Here is a 22,507-nt window from a genome sequence, read left to right as displayed (position 1 = left end):
GATAAAAAGCAAAATAAGAATAAAACATACCAGTTGATGAAGTTCCTCTGAATTTAAGAGTTCATATTATAAAAGTTTAACAAGCCACTAACTTTTACAGTCTTCCAACAGCTGCAGATACAACACTAATCTCTGCTAACACTTCACAGCCATCTATAATTCTGCCACAAAGATTATTTTCCTAATCTGTCACTGTGACATGGCCACACGTCACAGTCTCCCAAGCTCTGCACTACTTCACAGATTTCTGTTCTCTGCCCAACATGTATGGACTGTCTTTACTTTCATAGCTCAGCCTGCCTAATTTCTCTCAATAATTAAGAGGTCACCACAGATCCTCCAACAATCTACTGTGCTAGTTCTGAATAGCTAATAGTTCACTAACTTCCATGCCAATTATCTCAGCACTTTTCCCCAATTTCATTTAAGATGTAAACTGTAAGATAAAAAGACCAGTATCATCTTCTACATATGGACTTCTAGAACTCCTTTTGGTGAAAACAGTTTCTTCTCTCTTAGAAATCAAGCATATTGAGAACTACACATTCAAAATTTTACATATTTAAACTTTTTTAAAATATATATATGATCACTAAGATTGGTTGGATTAGTTGTAACTGAATGCCTCTGCTCCTAACAGCTGGGGGCTTAGCCAGGAATGCAAACAAATGTGCAGGGAAATGGTCTCTCTGCTGCTGCCTACACTTAATTACTCTTCCTCACGAATCTATCATCCTGCATAATCTTAGAACATAAGAAAAGACAACACCATCCTTAGCTGGCAACAAAACAAATCTCAAGGGCTTTAGCAAGGCTTTCAAACCTTCCCCAAGCTTGTAGAGAACAAAAGACTGGCTAGCTTTACTGATTGACTTGTGTTATATTAACATGATTTTCCTGTAAACCTTTTAGTAGTGGCATTTTTCAGGCATGCAGAAGGTTGGATTGAGATAAAGCCGTGCAGTGAGTGGGGTTCTCTTTGATACCACGAGATTCTTGGATTCCATCTCCACCAATGAATCCCTATGTGGCTTTCCTTTCACATGTAACACATCTGTGATTAATTTACTGTATCTGTAAAACGAGTATAATGGTGACTATCTAGCTTATCTCATCCTGCACCTCAAACTGTGGTTTTCCAGGTAGCCACTTCTGCCCAAATATCACTCAGCCTTTCTTTCAGAGGCACAAACACAGGCTCCAAAGGTTGATCACCACCCCATTTTTGTTTGCTTTTACAGAGGGATGCTTCTTTTCTGAAAGCATCTGTGCAAGCCAGCACTGTTGCACTCTACATTGCCAGTAAAGTGTTGTGAAATCTAACACATCTCATCTCTACTGTATGATTTTATGTCTCTGACTCATTTTTCACATACTCATTGAATAGAAACATTATTGTTTTCCTGACAGCACCTGCAAAGCTGTTCAGCTAAAAATAACTGTTCAATACCTGTAAGGTCCTCATCAGTACAGAAAAAAAAAAAAAAAAAAAAAAAAAAAAAAAAAAAAAAAAAAAAAGCCTATTCCATTCTTACGTAGCCCTCGGTGCAAAACAAAAACAAAAAACAACAAACACTATCTATGTACTTGCTTACAAAGAAGGAACTAACAACGCCGGCTCTAGGTTACAGCATCATTTTTTAACAAATGAGATACCTGTTGCCAAAAACATGTTTGAAGAAAGAATATTCATAACCAAATGAGGGCAAAGGGAAGACAGCCACTTATTATTGCAGAAAATCACAGGATGGCTAGAGTTGGAATGGATCCTAAAAAGCAACAATCACAAAAAAACCCGTCTAGTTCTAACCCCCTGTTTTATGCAGGGTTACTACCCACCTGATTAAGCTGCCCAGGAGCCCATCCAACTTGGCCATGAACACCTCCAAGGATAGAGCATCCATAGCTTCTCTGGGCAAACAGATCCAGCACCTCACCACCTTCTAAGTAAAAAAAAAATCTTCATAGCATCTAACATAAATTTACCCTCTTTTAGTTTAAAGCCATTGTCCCTTGTCCTACCACTATCAGACTGTGTAAAAATTTAGCCTCCCTCCTGCTTAAAACTCACTTCAAGTACAAAAAAAAACTGCACTGAGGTCTCCCTGGGCTTTCTCTTCTCTAACCTGAAAAAGCCCAACTCTTTAAACCTTTCTTTTTAAAATAGGTGCCCCTTTGTATCCATTTCACATCTTTATTTTATTGGGTGCCCCAGGTTTGGACAGGCAAGGATAGTAGAGAGGAAGAATACCCTCTCTTTCCCTGCTGGCCACTCCTCATTTGACATAGCCCAGGATGAAGCTGGCCTTCCAGGCTGGAAGCACATGCTACAGAGGCTTGTATTCAGCTTTTCATTCACCAGAACCTAATGGTCCATCTCTTCAGGGTTACTCTCAACGAATTCTTCTCCTGGTCTGCACACATACCTGGGACTGCTTGACTCAAAAGTAACTCACTGCACCTATCCTTGTTGAACCTCATTAGGTTCTTATGGGCCCACTTTTCAAGACTGTCCAGATCCCTCTGAATGGCATCCCTTCCTTCCTTCCTTCCTTCTATTGTGTCAGCTGAACCGCTCAGCTTGGAATCATCTGCAAACTCGCTAAAAGTGCACTTGATTCCCCATCTATGTCACTGATAAACATGTGGAAGAGCACTGGTCCCAAGATAGATATCTGGTGGACACCAGCCCTGACTGGACTTTACCTGGACATAGAGCTGTTTACTATAACCTTCTGGCTGCAACCATACAACCACCTTTTTATCCACCAAATAGTCCAACTTTCAAATCCATATGCCCCCACTTTACAAATATGATGCTGAGTGGTTTGGCAACCATATCAACCAGTTCTTTCAGGATCCTGAGATGCATAACATCTGGCCCCAAAGACTTGTACACATTCAGCCTCATGAGGTGGTCCTTGTTCTCCACAGTAGGAGGCTGAAGGTGACAGTTTCCTGGATTACACTGTTACCAGTGACAATGCACAGTATGACCACAGTTGAAATAATAGTCAATAGAGTAATGATCTGTGAATTCTTCATTGAAGAAAGTTCAAGGAGTAGTGAGAGCCAACAGCAGGAGACAAAAAGTTGTGTAAAGAGCCAACAAATGAAATAAATGCAATATAAAGAAAGCACTAAATTAAAACTCTAAAGGGGAAGAAAAAGAAAACACAACCAACACAAAGATTTTGAAGTTATTTTTATAAAAAAAAAGTAGCCACACCAGCACACAAAGAATAACCTAACAGTTTATCTTCAAAAATGTTCAACAAACCTCAGGCCATCTGTAAATGTACCACTATGAAAGTCATTTAACTGCTGCTTGTCACTTCTCTGCCTCTCTGTGTAATGCTGCTAATTACCAATGCGAAAAATACCCTCTGTATTCTCTCCATTTTGTTATTGTGCTGTCAAACTTGCCTGATATATTTGATGGCATAATCCAGTGTTTGAGATTTGACAAATGTTTCTGCAATATGAAATTACAACGTAAAATGATACTGTCAAGCAACTTCTAAATGAGAACTACATTACAAGAATCAAAGCCTGAATGAGGGGTAAGTCAAATGGAAACAACAGATTTGTTTAGTACATTGAAGACTATTAATGAGGGGACTTCCTCCTAATAATGGTGCTTGACAATTCCCATTAAAATAACTTATTTCAAGCTATTATAATTTCAAAATCAAAAACATTTAGAAGTTTCTCATGCTGTATGTTTGCCTTACATCATTTGCCTCATTAAATTTCAGCACCAACAAAATCTCTGCTCCTTCAATACTGTTCCTCTCTGGAGTCAAGATTAGCCTCTGCCACTTCCTAGACCACAGTATTTTTGTACTTCAAACACATATCTGTGAGAATGACTCATGCAATTGATTATCTCAACTCACTTTAGTGATTGCCTAACACAAAGAACAGCACAAACAATCTTGGGATGGTTTGTGGAATGAGATGGTATCTTTTTATAATTAAAACTCCTATGGTAAGAGAAAAAGAAGCCACAGAGACATATAAGCCTCTTCTTCACCTCCCAAAGGAGGAAATCATTGGTTTACTACTGCCTTTGGGAAGAAAATGCCATTTTCCTAGAAGCTTGCTGGCATTTGTCTACTAGGTAGTAAAAGTTACTGCCATGCAAATCCTGCCTTGATCTTTATGACAACATCATGAAAACAAAAATAATGCTGCTCCCATCAGTTACTATGCTAGTTCAAGTAGCAAAAGGAAGTGCTGTCATGACCAGAATCCCAGTCCTGTTATGACCTGGACACATCCATGCTATGTCCCATGATAGAACCTCAGAGTTTTTTTAGCTTGTTTGGTTAAAGTCAAGGAAATTATGCACACAAAACAGTTATTTTTGTACAGTGAGTACTTACACAGTCATGTATTCAAACACAGTAAATAGATTTTACTAATCATTTTCACTCATCCTGTAGACCCTGGGATATGATTTGTAGCATAGAGCATTCACAGATGCAACTGAAAACAGAAGCTTCACTTGCAGTTTCATAAAAGTAATAAATTTATCCCCAAATTCATGGACATTTTTTACTTTAAAATTTCCTAGCTCTAATAATGGTCCTCCAGTACAGCTGTGTGTGCACTGATGGTGAGAGTAGATGTGGAGATAAAATGTTAGCAAGTATGGGTTTGATTTATTAGAGTAAGGATGCACTGGTATCCTTGCAAATATCAGTACATAACACTGAAGCATTATTCAGACAATTTCATTAGTAATTTATAAATATGAACAAACTTTGCCCCAGATAGATTAGGATTTCCATAAAGAGAAACTAGACTACAAATACAAATAATAACATTGTGTCAATATGCAAAGACAATAAATCCAAACAGTGCTGCGTGATGTCTCTCAGAATGACCTTGCATCATGCTCTTAAGTCAATAATGATGGCAACGGCACAGGGTGTAAGACTGAACCCTAACGCTGAATCAATAATCACTGCACTGGGTCACAGCACTGAATCAGTCAGTGATCATTTTGCACTGTGATGCTGGATTCAGGGGTACCATGCCATGATATTGTATAAATATACACAGATGCTTTCCTGTGAAAGCAAATCAGTATCAGAGGAATGCTACATGGCTGCCATGACATTAATATTGATGAGAGAACTTGCATGTCACAAGGCCACTTAAATTTTCTCTTTGCAGGACAAATTCAAGCGAGCGTGAGTTGTAAATGGGCAAAGTTTTGCTAACAACAGCAAAGGCACCTCTTTTCCCTAGACTGTCCTTTCATATTTCTTCTCCAACTTGCATGGACAGCGGGTACTTCATTCTACTACACTTTTTAACTGCTCAGCCATTTGACTGAATGTGATTGACCTCACTACAACCCGTAGAGAGTAACAAGATTCAAAAGGAAACCACTGTGACAGGGAAATGGCCCAATTATGCTGAGGCTGGCTTTTTCCTTAGACAAACAGATTCAAAGTATAACACAAAAGAAAGCAGACACCCAGTGATCGCAACTGAAGGAGAACAAGAACAAAAAGATGGCAATTACTTTAATCATCTTCCAAGAGGTGGCAATAGCATTTCTCATAATTGCAATGTGAAGCAGAAATGTCAATAGTTTCAACCAGCTTTTCTTTCAAGATGGAGCCTGAATCAGCTCTTCATTTAGGCTACCCAAATATCAGCTTCTTCCCATTAAGCTGTACTTGGGTCAGACTGTTCTGGTCTTAACTCATCTGAGATGGAATTTTAGAACAATAATTGCTGTAAATTCACATCAATTTTCTGGGGGTGAATTTGTTTTGAGTTGTTGATATTATTTCCCACATATATCCCTTCTTTCCTATTATTTGTTACTAGCAATGATTGTTCCTAAAACAGATTTTTCTGATCTCCATTCCATTGGGTTCTATATTTAAACACATCAGAGGCTTATTATATCAATGTAATCAAACATAACAGTTGTTTTTTTAAACCAACAGAGAAACAACCCAGCAAGACTAAATTGCAGATGGCACAACAATTGCTTTTTCTTTTGCCCTCATTTTCCCTGCAACTGGAGAACAATAACTCAAGTTATCAGTGTAGACCCTGTAGTCCTCTGTTTTCTCCCTCTGCAGTGTGTAATAGGGGCATACTAGGTTGGAATAAGGGTCTTCTGCCTAAGATTTCAGTTTGAAACCAGCATGCAAGCTAGTTAAGGTAATAAGAAGTGTAATTAAGTAATGAGACTCTGTAGATGAGGTATGTGGTTGGTCTTCATGATTTTGAAGGTCTTTTTCAAACTAGATGATTGTATAATTATAGTGAATGTTTTGAAGAATATTCTGCTCAGCCAGAGAGCAAAAACTAGCAGTCAGAAAGAAGACAGCTCTTTGGTTGGACAAGGGAGTTCAACGGAAAGCACTTAATGTACTCAATGCACTACATCCTCTCTCATGCTGCATACAAAGACCTTCGGATTCCAGGATGAGTCATCACCTACCTTTTCTCATTTACACAAATGCTGTGGCACTACAGGTGGACTGATCCAAAAAGCTGATGTAATACAAGCGTGTGTAGTGAAGTTGGCACAAAACTGTGAATTTTAAATAGCATTTTGCTCAGCCTCCCAGTACTGTGAATAACCTGGAGATCCCAGCACATCACTTCATCTTTCATTTTAACAGTTCAGTGTATCCCACCCCAAGTGCTTGACCTGAAAATGTAGACACATTTTAAATGAAACAGAAGGTTAATTATAAATGCTGAAGCCATTAAATGAAGGCTTATTGTGATATTATCAAATATTAATCAGTTTGTCCACTGATCTCTTTTTCCCTATAAAAAAGTATTTATAAGACAGTGACAGGTTTTTAGAATTGATGATGTTTCTTAGCAACTGTGTTTATTATCTGGTTGTATGATTAGACTCTACTAGTAAAGTAGAAAAAAATCAAATGTAATTTCAGACAAGATGCTTCCTCAAATAAAGTTTAGGTGATCAAAATGGAAAATGAACCCTTCAAAACCTTTCCCAGTTTCAGTGGGTTCTGTATCTAAAGCACTGGAGCTTTCCTATGAAGCACTGAAGCCCATGGGCTTGAGGTTTTTAAATACTGTCTATGATGTTTATAAAGAAAAGCTGAAGCAACATCAGGTAAGTGTTTAAGCAAGCATCAGTGAAAGCAACAGACACATGCTAGGACAGTAAATAACTGGAAAGATCTTTGCCCACAGACAGTTATTTTTGAATAATTACAAGCAGTATTGAAAACCATCAGAATATTAGCCCAGAAGTTTTCTTCAAAATAGGAAAGCAGAGATTCTATTAATTACTTTCACATATGTGAAAGCTATTTCCCTTGAAAAACAAATCCCTCATTGAGGAAAATGTTTAATTTAGTATTAATAGAAACATGTCTTTCCAACAATTTATATTAAGATTTTATTACCATATTAAAGATTAAAGCCTATTCAGATGTGAAATCATTGCTTGTACGAAGTGGTAAAATCCTCATAACTTGTAGCAGTAGAGTAAGTGCAAAAGACCCAGGAAACACAATGTAATCTGTCTTGAGTTGAAATGATGGTTACATCTGCCTTTTCTAATTCCTGAATTCTTCATTCCAGCTTGAAGTACAATATCTTTCAGCTGCCTTTTTTCAAAACTTATTTTCCACCTTATTTGGTTTTTCTTTGTGGTACTACAGTTAAAATTTAAAATACAATTTAGATAATTATAAATTTACTACTTTACATCAGATACTCTAGCACCTATTTCCAATAAACAGATACACAATATTCCCATGAATTTGCAATATGACAATTTCTCTGCCCTCATATCGTTATAAAAATAAACTGAACTCAAATCAAGCTAAACAAAAGATCTTTTGAGCACCCTTTTTAGTCTATTTCAGAGAAATTTCTGTTTTTACACCAGAAATCTAGAGAACAAACTTTATCTAATTCTATACTTCTATAATACATGTTCTGATTTTCAGCTTTTATCCTTAGAAGACAGTTCTCCCTGAGGTTTCCACTGGTTGATTGTTCCAAGTACTCTGCCCTGTAGACTATCATCCAAGGTAAAGACTTTATACAGAAGATATACAAGATTAATATGATGGTTGGATATCTATTTAATCCTACTTTCAACTTTGTATAAGTTGTTGCTTGCAGTTTTCTGCTGACGTTTGGGACTGTTTTACACCTTAATTTCTCTTTGTATAACGTCTTAGGAAAGCCTATTTTAGGTATTAACTTATACCTCCTGAGAAATGTAACTCCATGTTTTTGAGCATGTAAAGTGATAAGGCACACTTATTCATTCTGAGGTAAGTCTGCCCAATCAAGGACAAGAGTAACACAAATCTAACAAAAATTATGAAGGTTATTGCTGAGACATTATCAATATCAAATCTTGAAATCTAATACTGATGTGACTATTCTCAAAAGAATATTCTGTTCCTGAAAGCACTCTGATTATTTCTGATAGAAGAGTCAGACTATGAAGTTCATACTACTAAAATAATACACCCTTTTACACTTCTAAACAGTACTACACTAAAAGGTAATTCCAAGTCCTTTTGAGGATTCTGGGGTTCTTTCAAGCAAGCAAATGAGTTGTTGTTTTGTTGTTCCATGGCCTCAGCCAAATTCACCTAAAATATGGTTTGCTGCTCACCCTCATAAGTATACATTTCCTATCCAAGTAAGCAGTCTGCACTCTGTTAACAAACAGATGACATGTAAATAGAGGCAGGAACACACAGATCGTGAGAAGTTGTGCAACTCCAGACAGCATGAGACACTGTGACGAATCTTTGAAGACTAAATTTATCATCAATGAGACACAAACCTTTACTTACCTTGACCTATTTTCCATCCTCATTATAAAAAAAACAAAACACACACACACAAAAAAAACCCAACAAAAACAACAAAACACCTTCAGACTCGCAGCAGTTTTCAATGTCAAATTTAGCCAGTGCCATACTAGGTTAGCTCAGCTTTACTAACAAGGGCCTTAAAGAAATTTTACCCTTCTAATTGCACATAGTTGTGCCACTGACGCTTGGTGGTGGGTTGGCTCTGGTGGAATTCAAACACCTTACTAGCTGCTTATTCATTTTCCACCTTTAGCAAACAAGGGTATCTGCTCTGCCACGGAGCACCTTATCCTCTGATAGACGATCCCCTTAATGTTCATGATTTATTCTTTTCTCATCCTTTTCTCTCTAAGGCATTTTCTGCCATTTCTTCAATGTCTCCTGCTGCCAACACCCTGTCATTTACACCCAATACACAGTTTTACATACTACATGATACTAACATGCAACTGCACAATTCTCTCTCTTGCCTCTCCTCACTGGCATTTTGACAAGTTTCATTCACATCTATGGATACGGAGCACTGGCATCAAATTACATTCACAATAACCTGCTCATTTATGCTAGTTTGTAGTGCTTTCTGTAACCTCTGGACTTAGTTTATGCAACCAAGACAGTGTAATTTGACAGTGAAGGGGACCACAGGCTCTTCAGTCCAAGTAGTGTAAGCAAGGAGTCTAAAGTACCCATTAACTCATTTTATTTGTTCTAATTTTAAGCCAGCAGTAAGAGAAATGAATCTCCATTTCACTCTCATGATTGACAAAAATGCACTTCAAATGAAGAGAGTCAATCGCTATCAGGCATCTCACTAGAAAACAAAACAAAGCAACAATCTTAAAAGGGAGCACAACCTGTCAGATGAACACTCTGACCTGTTCACCTGATTTCAGAAAGGAGTAGGAAAGAGGCACAGAATTTGTTCTAGCTGAACTACAGCCCCTCCCAAAACACAATGGCATTAAAAATGAAGGACTTACCAAAAAGCACTGAACAACGTTCAGCAGCTAATCCTCTGAGCTCTAGCTAGTTTGAGTGTATTTCTCTGACCTGGCTTTGCTCTGGTGGTACAGGTGACCTCCAAAATCCCCAAACATCATCATCTACCAGCAGTTTTGGGGAAAGAGCAACATACTCACCCTCCCAGAAGAAAGGTGGCTTTTGACATAGGAGCTCAAACACTACAGTATGAGAGGCAAGAAGCTTTTATAAGAGCCTAAACCCATTTATTTTTCTCATTGTTTAAGGAAATAACTATCCACTGAATGATCAGCGTCCAGAGAAACCTTCATGGGTAAGTTCAAATGAGGATTTTCTTTCAGCAAGCACTGTGGAACATGCATCATTAATTGAATACCATCACAGTTCCAATAACCCTGATTGAGAGATTCTGCATTCAAAATAATCCTGTAGAACTAAAAACTTGCCTCAGTAACTTCACTGTATCTAAGCTATTTAAGAATTAGAATTTGCCACTTTTTTTGAAGATCATATTTTCTTCAAAGAAGGCAGTGAGAGTCAGGCACCATGTGCATCTCACTGTATCAGCATCAGCTGTACCAGTTATCATTAGTCCTTTTGTTTCTTTGGTCATGATGTGTGTCACATCAAGACAATTATAAGAATGATACCAAAAGCCCTAATGCAATACATAAATGAAGCAGGCAAAATAGCTCACATTTCTACGTTTTGCCTACTTCTACATTTTAGATTAAAATTATGCCCCTATAAAACTATTACTTTCTCCGTTATCATGCCAGTTCTGTAACCTAAATTTTTCATTAAGTAAATGGAATTATTCTGCTAACAAGTAGCTTTTGTGACAGCAAGGGGATAGGAACAGGGCAAGTAGGAAATGCATTGGGCAGCTGCTAAGGGATGTTAAAACATGGCCAGACTAGATCAATATTGGGTGTGCGACTTCAAATTGCATGTAACACAGTATTACCCTATGTCCCCAAAGAGTAGCAATCATCCTTCAGTGCTGCTGCTCACATTTCAAGAGATGTCTTTTCAATTATCTCAAAGGGCAGATTTACCATGCTTTATTCACAAGTTCAGAAGCCCATTAATAACTATCTCAGGAATCCTGCATATCATGTGATTTCCAGTCTGACACATATCTTATAAACTGAGCCAGCATGTCTCCTAACATGTCAAAATGCTTATCACTTCCAAGACTGACAGTTGAAAGCCAGAGGACAACCCATCTTCCTTTTAACTCAGCGTTATCACTGAACACAATTGCCACTGAAAGTTGTACAAATGAACAATCAAACACAACAGCGTATACATAAAAAGTACTAACGTCATGACACAGGACAACACATTGGAAGGGAACCTAAAGCATTTGATTAAGAGTTCTTTAAATTGACCACATAACTTCTGTAAAAGGATTCTAAAACAAAGACAACTGCATGCAGATGCACTAAGCTCTGTCTGTTTCACGGAAACTCCACTGTAGTGCTTCCTTATTCCCTCTCCTTTAAAGGAGAGGGGAATGAAACAATTAAAAATGGGCTCAAGGGTTGAGATAAAAAAACAGGAAGATTACTATCATGGGCAAAAGAAATTCAGTGTAGGAAGATTAATATAATGTATTGTCTGTTATTAACAGACTATAGAAGAGAGAAACTAGAGGTGACCTGAAAACACCAGAGGCAGCTGATGATCACAGAGGCCACCCCTGCAGTCTCCTGCTACCAAAACCTTGCCTCATAACCCTAGTACATCTACACAGCCAAGCATAAACCAAATGTATATTATTAAGATACCCAAAGTAACTTGCACGTATCTATCTTGGGCCAGTTTACAACAAAGCAGCAATACTTATCTGGTGCAATAATGAAGCCAGCCCTCTTGAGCACAGCAGAATGCTTCAAGCAAATTCTGACTAGAACTCAAATCAAAAAGGATTTTAAAACCAGTTTCATTTTAACATCAGTTTTAAGGGAGAAAATTTCACAATAAGACAGTCTGAACTATGTGAATGGAGTCTGCAGGAAAAAGGCAAAGTGACTGAAGATCACATTTAAAAACCCCAAGGTAATTAACAATCATAATTACTGAAGAACTATATTCAATCTAGGTTCCCACATTTTAAAGAAATATTTGAGAAAGCACAACATATCTCCCTTCTGCAAATAACAGACAAGAATGAAGAGTAAGGGCTTGAAAATATCACCAACAATAAGAATTACATTTATGCATTAAAAGAAGCAGAGACAGTTCATATATGTAAGATGACAGATTTTTCAAAATAAACACAAGAAGAGAATTACTCAGTTTCACAACAAAATTTTATCATGTCACGGGAAAATCTTTTCAGTATAACAGAACAATGCACTAAAATTGCTCTTGTAAAACCCTCTGAATACTGTAAGAGTATAAAAAGAAGTTAGGTCTTAGTGGTAATTAAATGTGATAGTTTTATAAAACAATCATCTGCAAAAAGGTGCTGACAGTTCTCCACTCTCCATGATGTTGGGGGTCACTGAGTATAAACTTAGGCACAACACAAAGAAATCCATTCATGTTGAAATGACTTTTCTTACCCCAGCTCTTCAGTACACTTCAGTACACCACTTACCACCACCCATAAAACACCATCTGAAATAAACCCACCTCTCCTTCCCTTGAATTCCCCCAAAATGTACAGCTTTAATACATTCCAGCAGGTTCTCAGTCATTTCCGTATGTTGCCCAACTGATTACCTTAGTAGGTACAGAAAAGCTCTCAGGTTATGGAGGTGCACTTACTTCAGTGATGCCCACCTGAATCACACCTAAAGATCACTGTACAGAGAGAAACAGTGTCTTGAAATATATTTAAGCTACAGCATTCCATATACAAAAATACAAATACTGACATCAGTAATTGACAAGAATAAAAAATAAGCTAAAACTGGGACAATGTGCACTGAAAGTAAGTTTAGATATTCAGAGCTAGTATTCTGCACAGTCATCAGCAGAGGCAAAAAAAGCTCTCAGCTGATGCTTTACACTGGCCCAAATTGCACTAGTTATGAGGCAGTCTCTGTAGTCTGCAAACTGCTTAAACAAAGCATCAGGAATTTAAATGCAGAACAGAAAAAAAAATGACAAACACATTTAAGAGAGCTTTCACACTACATAGGATATACTTCAGCTGCATTTGGGACTGTGTTTGCAGTCTTCCCGATCCGACTTCTTTTGCATAAGAAGAGGCAAATGCCTCTATCATGTATTTAACATAAATGCCTCTCAAACCAGCAGGAAGCTCTCAGTTCAATCATGCTTCACATAGTGAAAGGTTAACAAATGGGAGAGTAATATTAGCACAAATCATATTGTTTCAGCCTATGATCTCAGCAACACAAAAACTAAGCAAGTTCAGGACCCAGTGTATTTGAATGAAGAGGGAAAAAAAAACAAAAACGAAAACAACACACCACACAGCACAATGCCATAAAACTGGCCCTCAGATTTTACGAGCAACAGCAGCTTTCCAAGGGTACTACCCTTTCCCAGCCGTAGGTACTGTCCCCCTGAGGGTGGTTCAAAAGAGGTACTGGGAAAAAGGCCTTACTGTTTTACAAAAAGAGGATATTTCAGAGATAATCATCTCCAATTCCAATGCTGTATCTCTAGTTACATCATCTAATCTCAATTTCTCAGTTTTCTCATTTTATAAGAATGTTCATGAATATCTTTCAATCACATACTGTGATTGTATAGATGTTTTAAAATAAAATACATATGCATTTTTAATCATTTTAACAACCGTTAAGGTAGTGGTTTTGAATAAGAACCATGCCACTTCATGAAATGTGTGAGAAGTTGGATGCTGGAGTTCTAGCAAAACTTGTTCTGTGCACTCTGCACTCTCTCCTTGAAATTCTCTCTGCAATTCCTTTTTAGAATGGAAAAGGTAGCATTCTTCATACATTTCCCATGTAGAACTGTGTTGGACTAGTTTTCATGCTCAACAGAAGAGTTTATTTTTATCCTGTAACCAGCTGCATGCCACTGATTAATTTATCTTTTCTCCAAGCTGTATTTTGAAATCCTTGGAAATTAAAGTTGTAGTGCAAAAATGCTACACATTGTTTGGATTAGATGAAGTTTACACTTCATAAGATTCAACACTACTTTTTCCTTTAAGATGCTCTTCCTAGCAGCTTAATAGAGGAACAATTCATTTCACTGTAACAGATGTAGTACCAAGCAGTTGTTAACCTTTGATGAGAAGGTTACATCAGATACCAAGTAAGGGGTAAATTAAACTGACGATTGCCCTTGTTTAATTGCTTTTGAGTAGTACTCAGTATGTTTGAATACACTGTGAATTATTACCATACCCTGCTGCTATCCATTAACACCAAGATCAAGAATTTTTTTTATTCTTTTTTGATGCAGCCATAGAGAAGGTGATAAAGGCTTTAATTACAAGCAGATTTAATTTAGAATCTATTAGTGCAATTCATCCAAGCATACAAAAGGAAGATATTTTTCTCTGAATCACTCAGTAGGTCTAGTGCTTCTTCTAAAGAATTAAGACTACCAGTTGTTAGTGTAGTCTTCAAATACCAAAGACTCTTCTGCTTCCTTCACAATGAACACTAAAAACCTCAGACATTTTCTTCAAACGTTTGATATTTGAAGAAAAGAATTGCACTGGATCTTATCTCAATTTCTTCTTACTTGACTCAGCTTAAAATAAATAAAAGTAAACCATTTCACTATTAGTACTTAATTCTTCAGGAAAAAGGACAGCAACATAACATGCACAACAAAAAGAAACACATTAAGAAATCTATAAACATTCTCAGCATCAAAAAAGACCTAATATTTTGTGGTTTACTCATCAACAAACTGTTTTACAGAATGAGAAAATCTTCAAATCTTAAAAAGCTCTCAAATGTTAAGTATTGCAAAAACAGTAATGACAGTTCAGCTCAAGTTGTATTGAAATTATGATATATCATAAAGCCCTAGATGAAGTATTCCACAAACATTAAAAACAGGCTAAACTAAAATAACCATTAAGCAAAATACTGTATTTATTACTTTGCTTTTCATATAAAGAACAAGTGATAACCTAACATTTAATGCTATATATGTCATACAGAGTCTCTGTATGGCTACTGTGGGAGACTGAGAACTGATCATTTAACAACTCAGTGATCCAAACAACCAGAACAAAACTTAAGGTATTGTCACAAATTAAACAGGTTTCAAAGCTTCATGATGTATTTTAAATAGAAGTTGTATACATAGGGAATAATGTCTCAGACATCAGCTATTTCACAGATTTTTTTCTATTTAGGAGGGTATGCTTTGGTTTGTTTTTTTGTCTCTGCACTTACACTGACATATTAGGGTCCACCTTTGCTAGATGCGCTGCACTAAAATGAGCAAGTTTGCACTGAAGTGGCGTTGCTCATTAGACCAAACCATTTTCTTAGGAATAGAAGCCAGCTTCTCAATGAAACAGAATAAGATAAAGCAGCAAGCCTTTCTTCTTATTGAAAAACAAAAACAATGTATTTAGTTAATCACACATTTAATCCACATTTTACAAAATCATCGACACAACTTTCCAGTTAACCTCCCTTCCAGTTCTTAGGTTTCCACTCTCTTGTCAAACTAAACTCAAACTTGCCTGCAGAGCTGAAGCCCAAAGATTCTTTTCAGGTTTGTGACTCTAATAAGGTGAACTTCTGGCCCAATTTGCAATTTTATCATTTTTGCTAATACTGCCCTTCCAGCTCTTTCTACGATATCTCAAATTAGTTTCACAACCTTCAATAACAGTGAAAGCACTAGGATCTATGCATAAACTGTTTCTGAGTGAAGAATTAATGAGTCCTTATATCTAAGCACTGAGCTTCCACGCTGCCTCAGTGGAACGAGGGATCTAAAATCTATCATCTTTATCCACAGGATATCAGTGTGCTATTTCCTGCACTACTGCATTCAACTACATACATTCATTCATACAGCCACTGGCAACAAGGCAGGGACTTAACCTCAAAAGGACATTAAGATCACTTGATGAGGTATAGTGACAAGCTGTGCCAACTGTAAACAGCATACCAGGGTGAAAAGCTCCTTAACCTTCAAAGGTTTACTCTCAACTCCTTGTCAGCTACCAGAGACTGTTTCCCAAGAGCTAGTAGATAACACATAGACAGTTCCTATGCATAGTATGAACCTGTCCAAATACATGAAAAAATGATTTTTTTTAACTCTCTTTTCAAAATAAAACTAGAAGTAACAATAACATGTTTAAAAGCTGTTTTGGAAACTGCAGATCAAATTAGTTTTACTTTACTTGTATGTGCTCTAGGGAAAAGTGCACAAACACATGGGGCTCTGTGGATCCAATGAGTTTAGAGAAGGACAGCATATGACTTGAAGGCATTTTTGGTCAGAATTCCTGAGTGTTTTAACAACAACATGTTAAAAACAACATCAAATATAAGTAAATTGAAAACCCTAACAATTTTCTACTGGCTGAAAAGTAGACAGTGGAGTATATCTCAAATATGAGGCTCACTCAAATTGTTGCAGTTTGAAGAGTTAATTGCGTGACATCCTTCCCTTCCCGCAGGAAAACAGGAATGGAACAGGAAAAATGACTTGATTGAGGGAAGAAATGACATGGAATACTGATAAAACAAGGACACAGCTTCTGATGTGCACACTTCAAATTTGAGGCTCATTCAGATACAGCTTTTGACATGCAAAACAACAGTGCTGAAGTCTATTGAGTTTTCTGTGTTTTTCATTCTATAAACACAATGTAAGAAAGTACGTTCATGTTATCTTAGCTCTATTTTTTTTCATGTCGATGAACTGGATATGTGTACATCTTTGTACACTTAAATATTTTCCAAGTACATAGTCAGGAATAGTGACCTTCTTCCAGTTAAAGATTACATGAAGCTGGCTGACACTGGCCAGAGTGGATTCCAAGTAGGTCATTGCTAATGTTTACTTTTCCAGCTATTCTGCTAATTAATTCATCTCCTAGGACACCATCTAATAATGACAAAAGGTACTTCAAATACTCTATCGTGGTAGACTATCAAATTGGTCACAAAAAGAATCCAACTAGTTCATATGGAATACCAAGAAATTCATCTTTGCATAATGCACCACACCTTGATAGATCAACAAAAAAATTTAACACAATTAAGGTGCTAATCTCAGCTGAAAATGACAGCCAACCTAAGCAAAAAAAAAAAAAAAAAAAAAGATGTGGCATAACATTTATCTGTATCAATAATTACAGAAGAAGACACTTGTGATATGCAGTGTAATCCTCAGAATGTGTATGCAATACAATAGCTCAAGCTATGTTCTAGCATTGAATTATACAGTGTTGGTTGTTAGAGGACAATACTCCCATACCAAACATTACAGTGCCTAGTACACAGAGAAAACTTCAAGAACTGGCAAACAAAGGCTTATTTTTAAAAAACATACACAAATAAATGAAAGAGAAACCCTGCTAAAACTTCATATCCCAAAATTAAACCAGAACAGTTCTGACTCCTTCATTCACCTCATTTGCTTTCTTGCCTGGAAGGTTAGCAGTCAAGCTTTCAAGTCTTTGTGCATATGTTAATCCCTAGGTTGCACCTATTAAAGATCCATAATAGAAAGCTGCATTCAGGCAGATTTTATATGTGAATAATTATAGGAGACCTGCCGAGTACACCCTCGGGTAAGTTGGGTTTTGTCTCCATGGAAAATGTCTCCAGTCTGTTCTCTCAGACTTTCTAAGGATTGAGACAATGTAACATTTTGCTTGAAAACTCATCCTTAACCAGTAGGAGTCTAGCCATTCTCATACACGAGCTGCTTCTCTTTCTTAGCTATGCAAGCATGCATCACACAAGATGTCTCCTATACCTAGCTAGTTAATAAACAATTCTTTGCTTCACTGAAGAAGCCCCTGACTCACCTTATATTTTGGTGACCTGTTGGCATGCTTCAGTGTCTAAACTCAGCGGAAGATGTTTTATTTTGCAACAAGCCTGAGGGACTCATAATTTATTTAAAAGGACAGGAGAAATGTACACAGATCATTACTGATTCTTGAATAGAATGCCACATAATAAGCACTAAACTTCAGAAATGATGATAACCTTTGTATACTGATGCTCAGCTACTCTTGGTATACTCAAAGCAGCATACCAAATTCAAAGACTTATTTTATATGGTTTAAGGCCTGGAAAAGCAAGTGTAAAAGCCCTGTTCTGAACTCATAACTCTCTCCTTGTTTGTTCTCTATAAAGACTTTTGCATGTTGTAAAAACCACAAAATAGATGTTGTGGTGTCATGTGAAAGATCACATTGAAACATTCAACCATAGCCCAAATGTACAGTCTTTTAACTCTCCATTGTAGAATGCAAATTTTTGGTACATATTTGGACTTGGTTCTTTGAATGAATTGTCAGAAAAAAATCTTACGAGATTTGAAGCTGCAACAACAAATTCCACATGGTACAGTTAGAGCTGTTCACACTAATGCCTCATGCTTCATATATAACATCAATCTGAAATGCATGCCACCCATTTTCCCAGCACTGCTGGCATATTCTTCATTGTAAATCAGGAGAGAAACTAGTTTCAGAGGTTGTAATTGTTTGTCATATAAGAGACAGTTTAGTTAATGAATTTCCACAATGTCTGAAGGAGTCATAATTTTAAAATGAATCCAAACAGAACAATCATAAATTAAGCAATATCCAAGTCTTCAATAAAGATACCTTCTTTAGCTTTTTATCTCTTAGAAAGATTATAATGAATGCTTCAAAGCATAATATGTCAAGAAAAAAAAAAAAAGAAAAAAAAAAAGAAAAAAACCCACATTTGAGCTATTAAGAAGTCTCTCTAGAATAACACAAGCTCCTTTAACAACCTTTAAAATTATACCAGATTTGTATAACATACAACCCATGCTATGACTGGCTTGTTTTAATACAGTAATGTACATTGCAATATAGTTACTAAGCAACTTTTGTGATCTATTATAATCAACAGAGCAGATAAGGAAGAGTGAGAAGGCCAGAATTTAGTAAATACCATCCTTAAAAAATAATAGTTTTTATAAATAAGAAGTCTAATTGGCATACCCAGAAAGCCCCAAAAGAAGAGGCCTCTCCAGTACTCATTCAAAAATATCCATCAGTCAAAATAAATAGAAAAATTCCTCCCCAAAAGTCAATTTATTTTGTTAAACATACATAAAATGAGTTAACATCTGTTTTGCATGATTTAATACCTACTTTAATTCACTTTTTTTTTTAAACACAGTTTCATAACTTTTTCCTGATATACAAATATATTTCCGCTATATTTTTATCATCATTTGAACCACTGACTTGGTTTTTTTTTAATACTGGAAGACTGCCTAATGGAAGGACAAGGCTTGAGAAAAAGAGGATGGACAGCATCTTTGAACATGACAGCACACAGCATGTGGTAAATTTCAGTTAGCTAGGAAGACTGATCCTACGGAAAGCTTGCATATGTCTTGCAAAGTAAAATGTCATATATGGTCTCACATTTCAGTTGCCAAGACATACCTTTAAGATTTCAACCTTTTCCAAAATAGTTTTGATGTTAACTCACTTCTGTGACTTTCAGTAATTTACATAAAATAATTAAATAATTATACATAAACTAAAAATAATGAACTAAAAATAACAAAGTCGTCTTAAAGATATTCAAGAAGTCAGTAGCAGTTTCAAAGATAAAAAAACACTTATATACTGTTTAAAGTAGCATGAGGCTCAGACTATGTTTTCTATTTGAACATTGGTGTTGTCAACAATAGACATGGTAAGGGGGAATACCAGACACAGAAATGCACAGCAGCATACCTTTGCTTTTCACAAACAACTGGCAAATCCTCCTAATCCACAATGACCACAAAAGAACAAGAGAAAGCTGAACTACTGCATTTGCTGCCAGTGAATATCTTTAGGCATAAAATTGGCCAAACTGTACCTGAAGTGGCCAAGAGAACTTTTAGCACTAATACCAACCACAGTTCATATCTTAGGTATCTAATGTCTCTAGATCTCTGATAATGCTAAAAAGACAATCAGTCAAAAAAATAATAATAATAGTAATTCAGTTTGACTCATTTGTAACAGAAGACCAAATGACAGAGGAAAGCCTGTGCACCATTGATGCTGAAAAAAACTCATTATGTACATATTCCCATTGTTAAAAGTTCTCAGTAAAAGATTAAAATTCCCTGTTGGTACTTGTGCACATTTTCCCTCTTCCTTCTACAGAGCACCACCCTAAGAAGTGTCTGGCTTCCATTTTCTCTGCAACACCCCAGAGGCCAGCCAAGAACAATAAGATGCTATCTTTTTTTCCCACCTAAGACCTAACAACCTCATATCTTTTTGCCGCTCCTCAAATGCCTTGCATACTGTTTTCCAATTAACTGACAACCTTTTACAGAAATTTTATATATTATAATAGCTAAAGAATACATTTTCTTCTTCAGTCATGTCCAACTTAGCTCAACAAGTTACAGAATTCCAGCCTGCTTAATAGTGCTTCAGTTTACAATATCTTCTCTTTTTCAGTGTGTGGGTTTTGCTTTTGTTTGGTTTTTGCTCTGAAAAAAAAAGTAAACATTTCTTAAGGGGAAAAAAGAGAAAATGCCAGGCTTTGATCTTACTTTCATTCCAACACAAAACACAAATGGAACATTTGGAAAGAACACAAAAAGAGAATCCAAAACTGGTGACAGTGTAATGGTTCCAGGCTATGCTCCAATCATTTTAAACATCTGAGCTTTATAACAAAAATCAAATTGAAACCATTTAAAATGCTGGCAATGAGTGTGAGCCTTATACTTTGCTTCAGAAATGTTCTGCAATATTCCTTGCATTTCCACAAGATTCTGAACATTGTATATTCTTCCATACCAGATTAAGACCTTCAGTCATTCACATTAGGTCTGTATATTGAACTGTGACATTCCTCATAGTTATTTACACCTTCTCTAATCTCCAGTGAAACATCAATAATGCCCCAGCTCAATCAAACCCTGAAAATGTCACATCCTTCTTCCAACATGAATTAATGCGTACAACATTGGAAACACAACCATCAAGCAATATGACCAACTTTAGCCTCTAGTAAATTTCTTAACTACTTAGTTAGAAAAGGAAAATAAACCCAATAGTGTTTTGCCCTTAGTCTTCTCCCCACCTTATAAGGAAAAACACACACAAAAAAAAATTCTACCTTCTTGCAAAGCCATGCTATTTGGAACTACCCTGCAATAGCAAACATCAGTTGTATTGACTCTTTCCACACTAGGTAAGAATGTGGTCAGTTCTTACTTTACTTCCTCAGTGAGAAAAAATAATTGTTCCTCCATTTCATTCTTACCCTTCTGAGAAGAGCAATAATCCACCAAAAATTCAGATGTATTAGTGACAAAACATATTCACTCTGTTTTTACAATTCTTGAATACATTTTATTGCTACTGAATGCCATAAGGCCTTCCCCTCAGTCTCCATTTTTTCTGGCACCAAGATTTGGCTCCCTGCCGGTCACATTCAACAATTCTCACTAACCCTGAAGACTACCTAAACTAAGGTAGGTTAATTTGGTGAGTACTGAAGATACAAAAAGGACTGAGAATGTCATACGTTATTTCATCATAATAGTTTTCTTTAAACATATAGAGACATGCAGGTTTGACATAGATGTTGTTTCAGCTGTACTCACTATGTGCAGTTGCAGAAAATCACCAAGTCCAGGGGCACTGTCAATCCGTACAAGAATGCCATCCTTCACTGTTGTGCTGAAGCCCACAGCAAGACGATCTGTCCTTGTGCTTGGTCTGTCATTAGCTGGCCAGGTGTATAAGATGAGGCCTCCACTCTTCCCAAATATGTATGTGGCACCAGCTAGAAAACAGAAAATTCAAAGAAAAAAGCATTAATGACACATTTCATTTATTTGTCAACTCTGGAAATAATTCTACGGCTTCTAAAAGGAATATACACAAATATATGCTTTCATTAGTTAACTTTGTAAAAATCAAGATATTCCACTGATCAGGCTACTGATAGCACATAGAAAGAATCAGGAAAATTAAGTAGATGATGAAAATACACATTTACAGACTCCAGCTGGTAATAACTGAGGACATCGTACTCTAAGATCTTCTCTTTTGTGACAAATGACATTGTGAGCCCTCTGAAATTGATAGCATGCATTATAAGGTGCACAAAATGGTTATTTAGACTGCCCTCTCCTGATTAAGACATGCATTTTTCCTTCTATAAAGACACAAATTTCCCTTCGTAGAGCTACAACTCTGGAATGCTAGACTAGACTTTTTTTCTGACAGAAAGAGATATGAAGGTGAAGTAGCTTTTTAAAAATCAGAGAAAATTTATCTGTTCCTTCACCATTAGGCTCACACTGTTAGACTCGTAACTAAAACTCAATTTCTTCCTTATGGAAGGTGCATCTCTCACATGAGCATGGACAAAAGAATGCAAATACTTCCAGTAAGTAAACTAAATGCGGATGTATGTTATTCAGAATAACCCAATGTTCCTACATGCATAACACTGGGAAAACCACAAGCAAATTAGCAGCCTCCT

General features: G+C 36.5%; 1 protein-coding gene across 10 annotated transcripts in view; it reads right to left on the bottom strand.

Moving 5' to 3' along the window:
* NRXN3 (neurexin 3) overlaps window positions 1–22,507 on the bottom strand; it is an 887,537-nt gene that overhangs the window by 200,674 nt on the left and 664,356 nt on the right. For all 10 annotated transcript variants that reach the window (XM_032445108.1, XM_032445105.1, XM_032445106.1 and 7 more), the window contains one exon: window positions 21,621–21,802. In XM_032445108.1, coding sequence (XP_032300999.1) covers window positions 21,621–21,802 — 182 coding nt within the window. The remainder of the gene's footprint in view (window positions 1–21,620; window positions 21,803–22,507) is intronic.

Source organism: Coturnix japonica, chromosome 5, assembly GCF_001577835.2.
Source record: "Coturnix japonica isolate 7356 chromosome 5, Coturnix japonica 2.1, whole genome shotgun sequence".
Taxonomy (NCBI): domain Eukaryota; kingdom Metazoa; phylum Chordata; class Aves; order Galliformes; family Phasianidae; genus Coturnix; species Coturnix japonica.
Note: the sequence above shows the minus strand (reverse complement) of the source record. Positions and strands in the feature narration are given on the sequence as shown.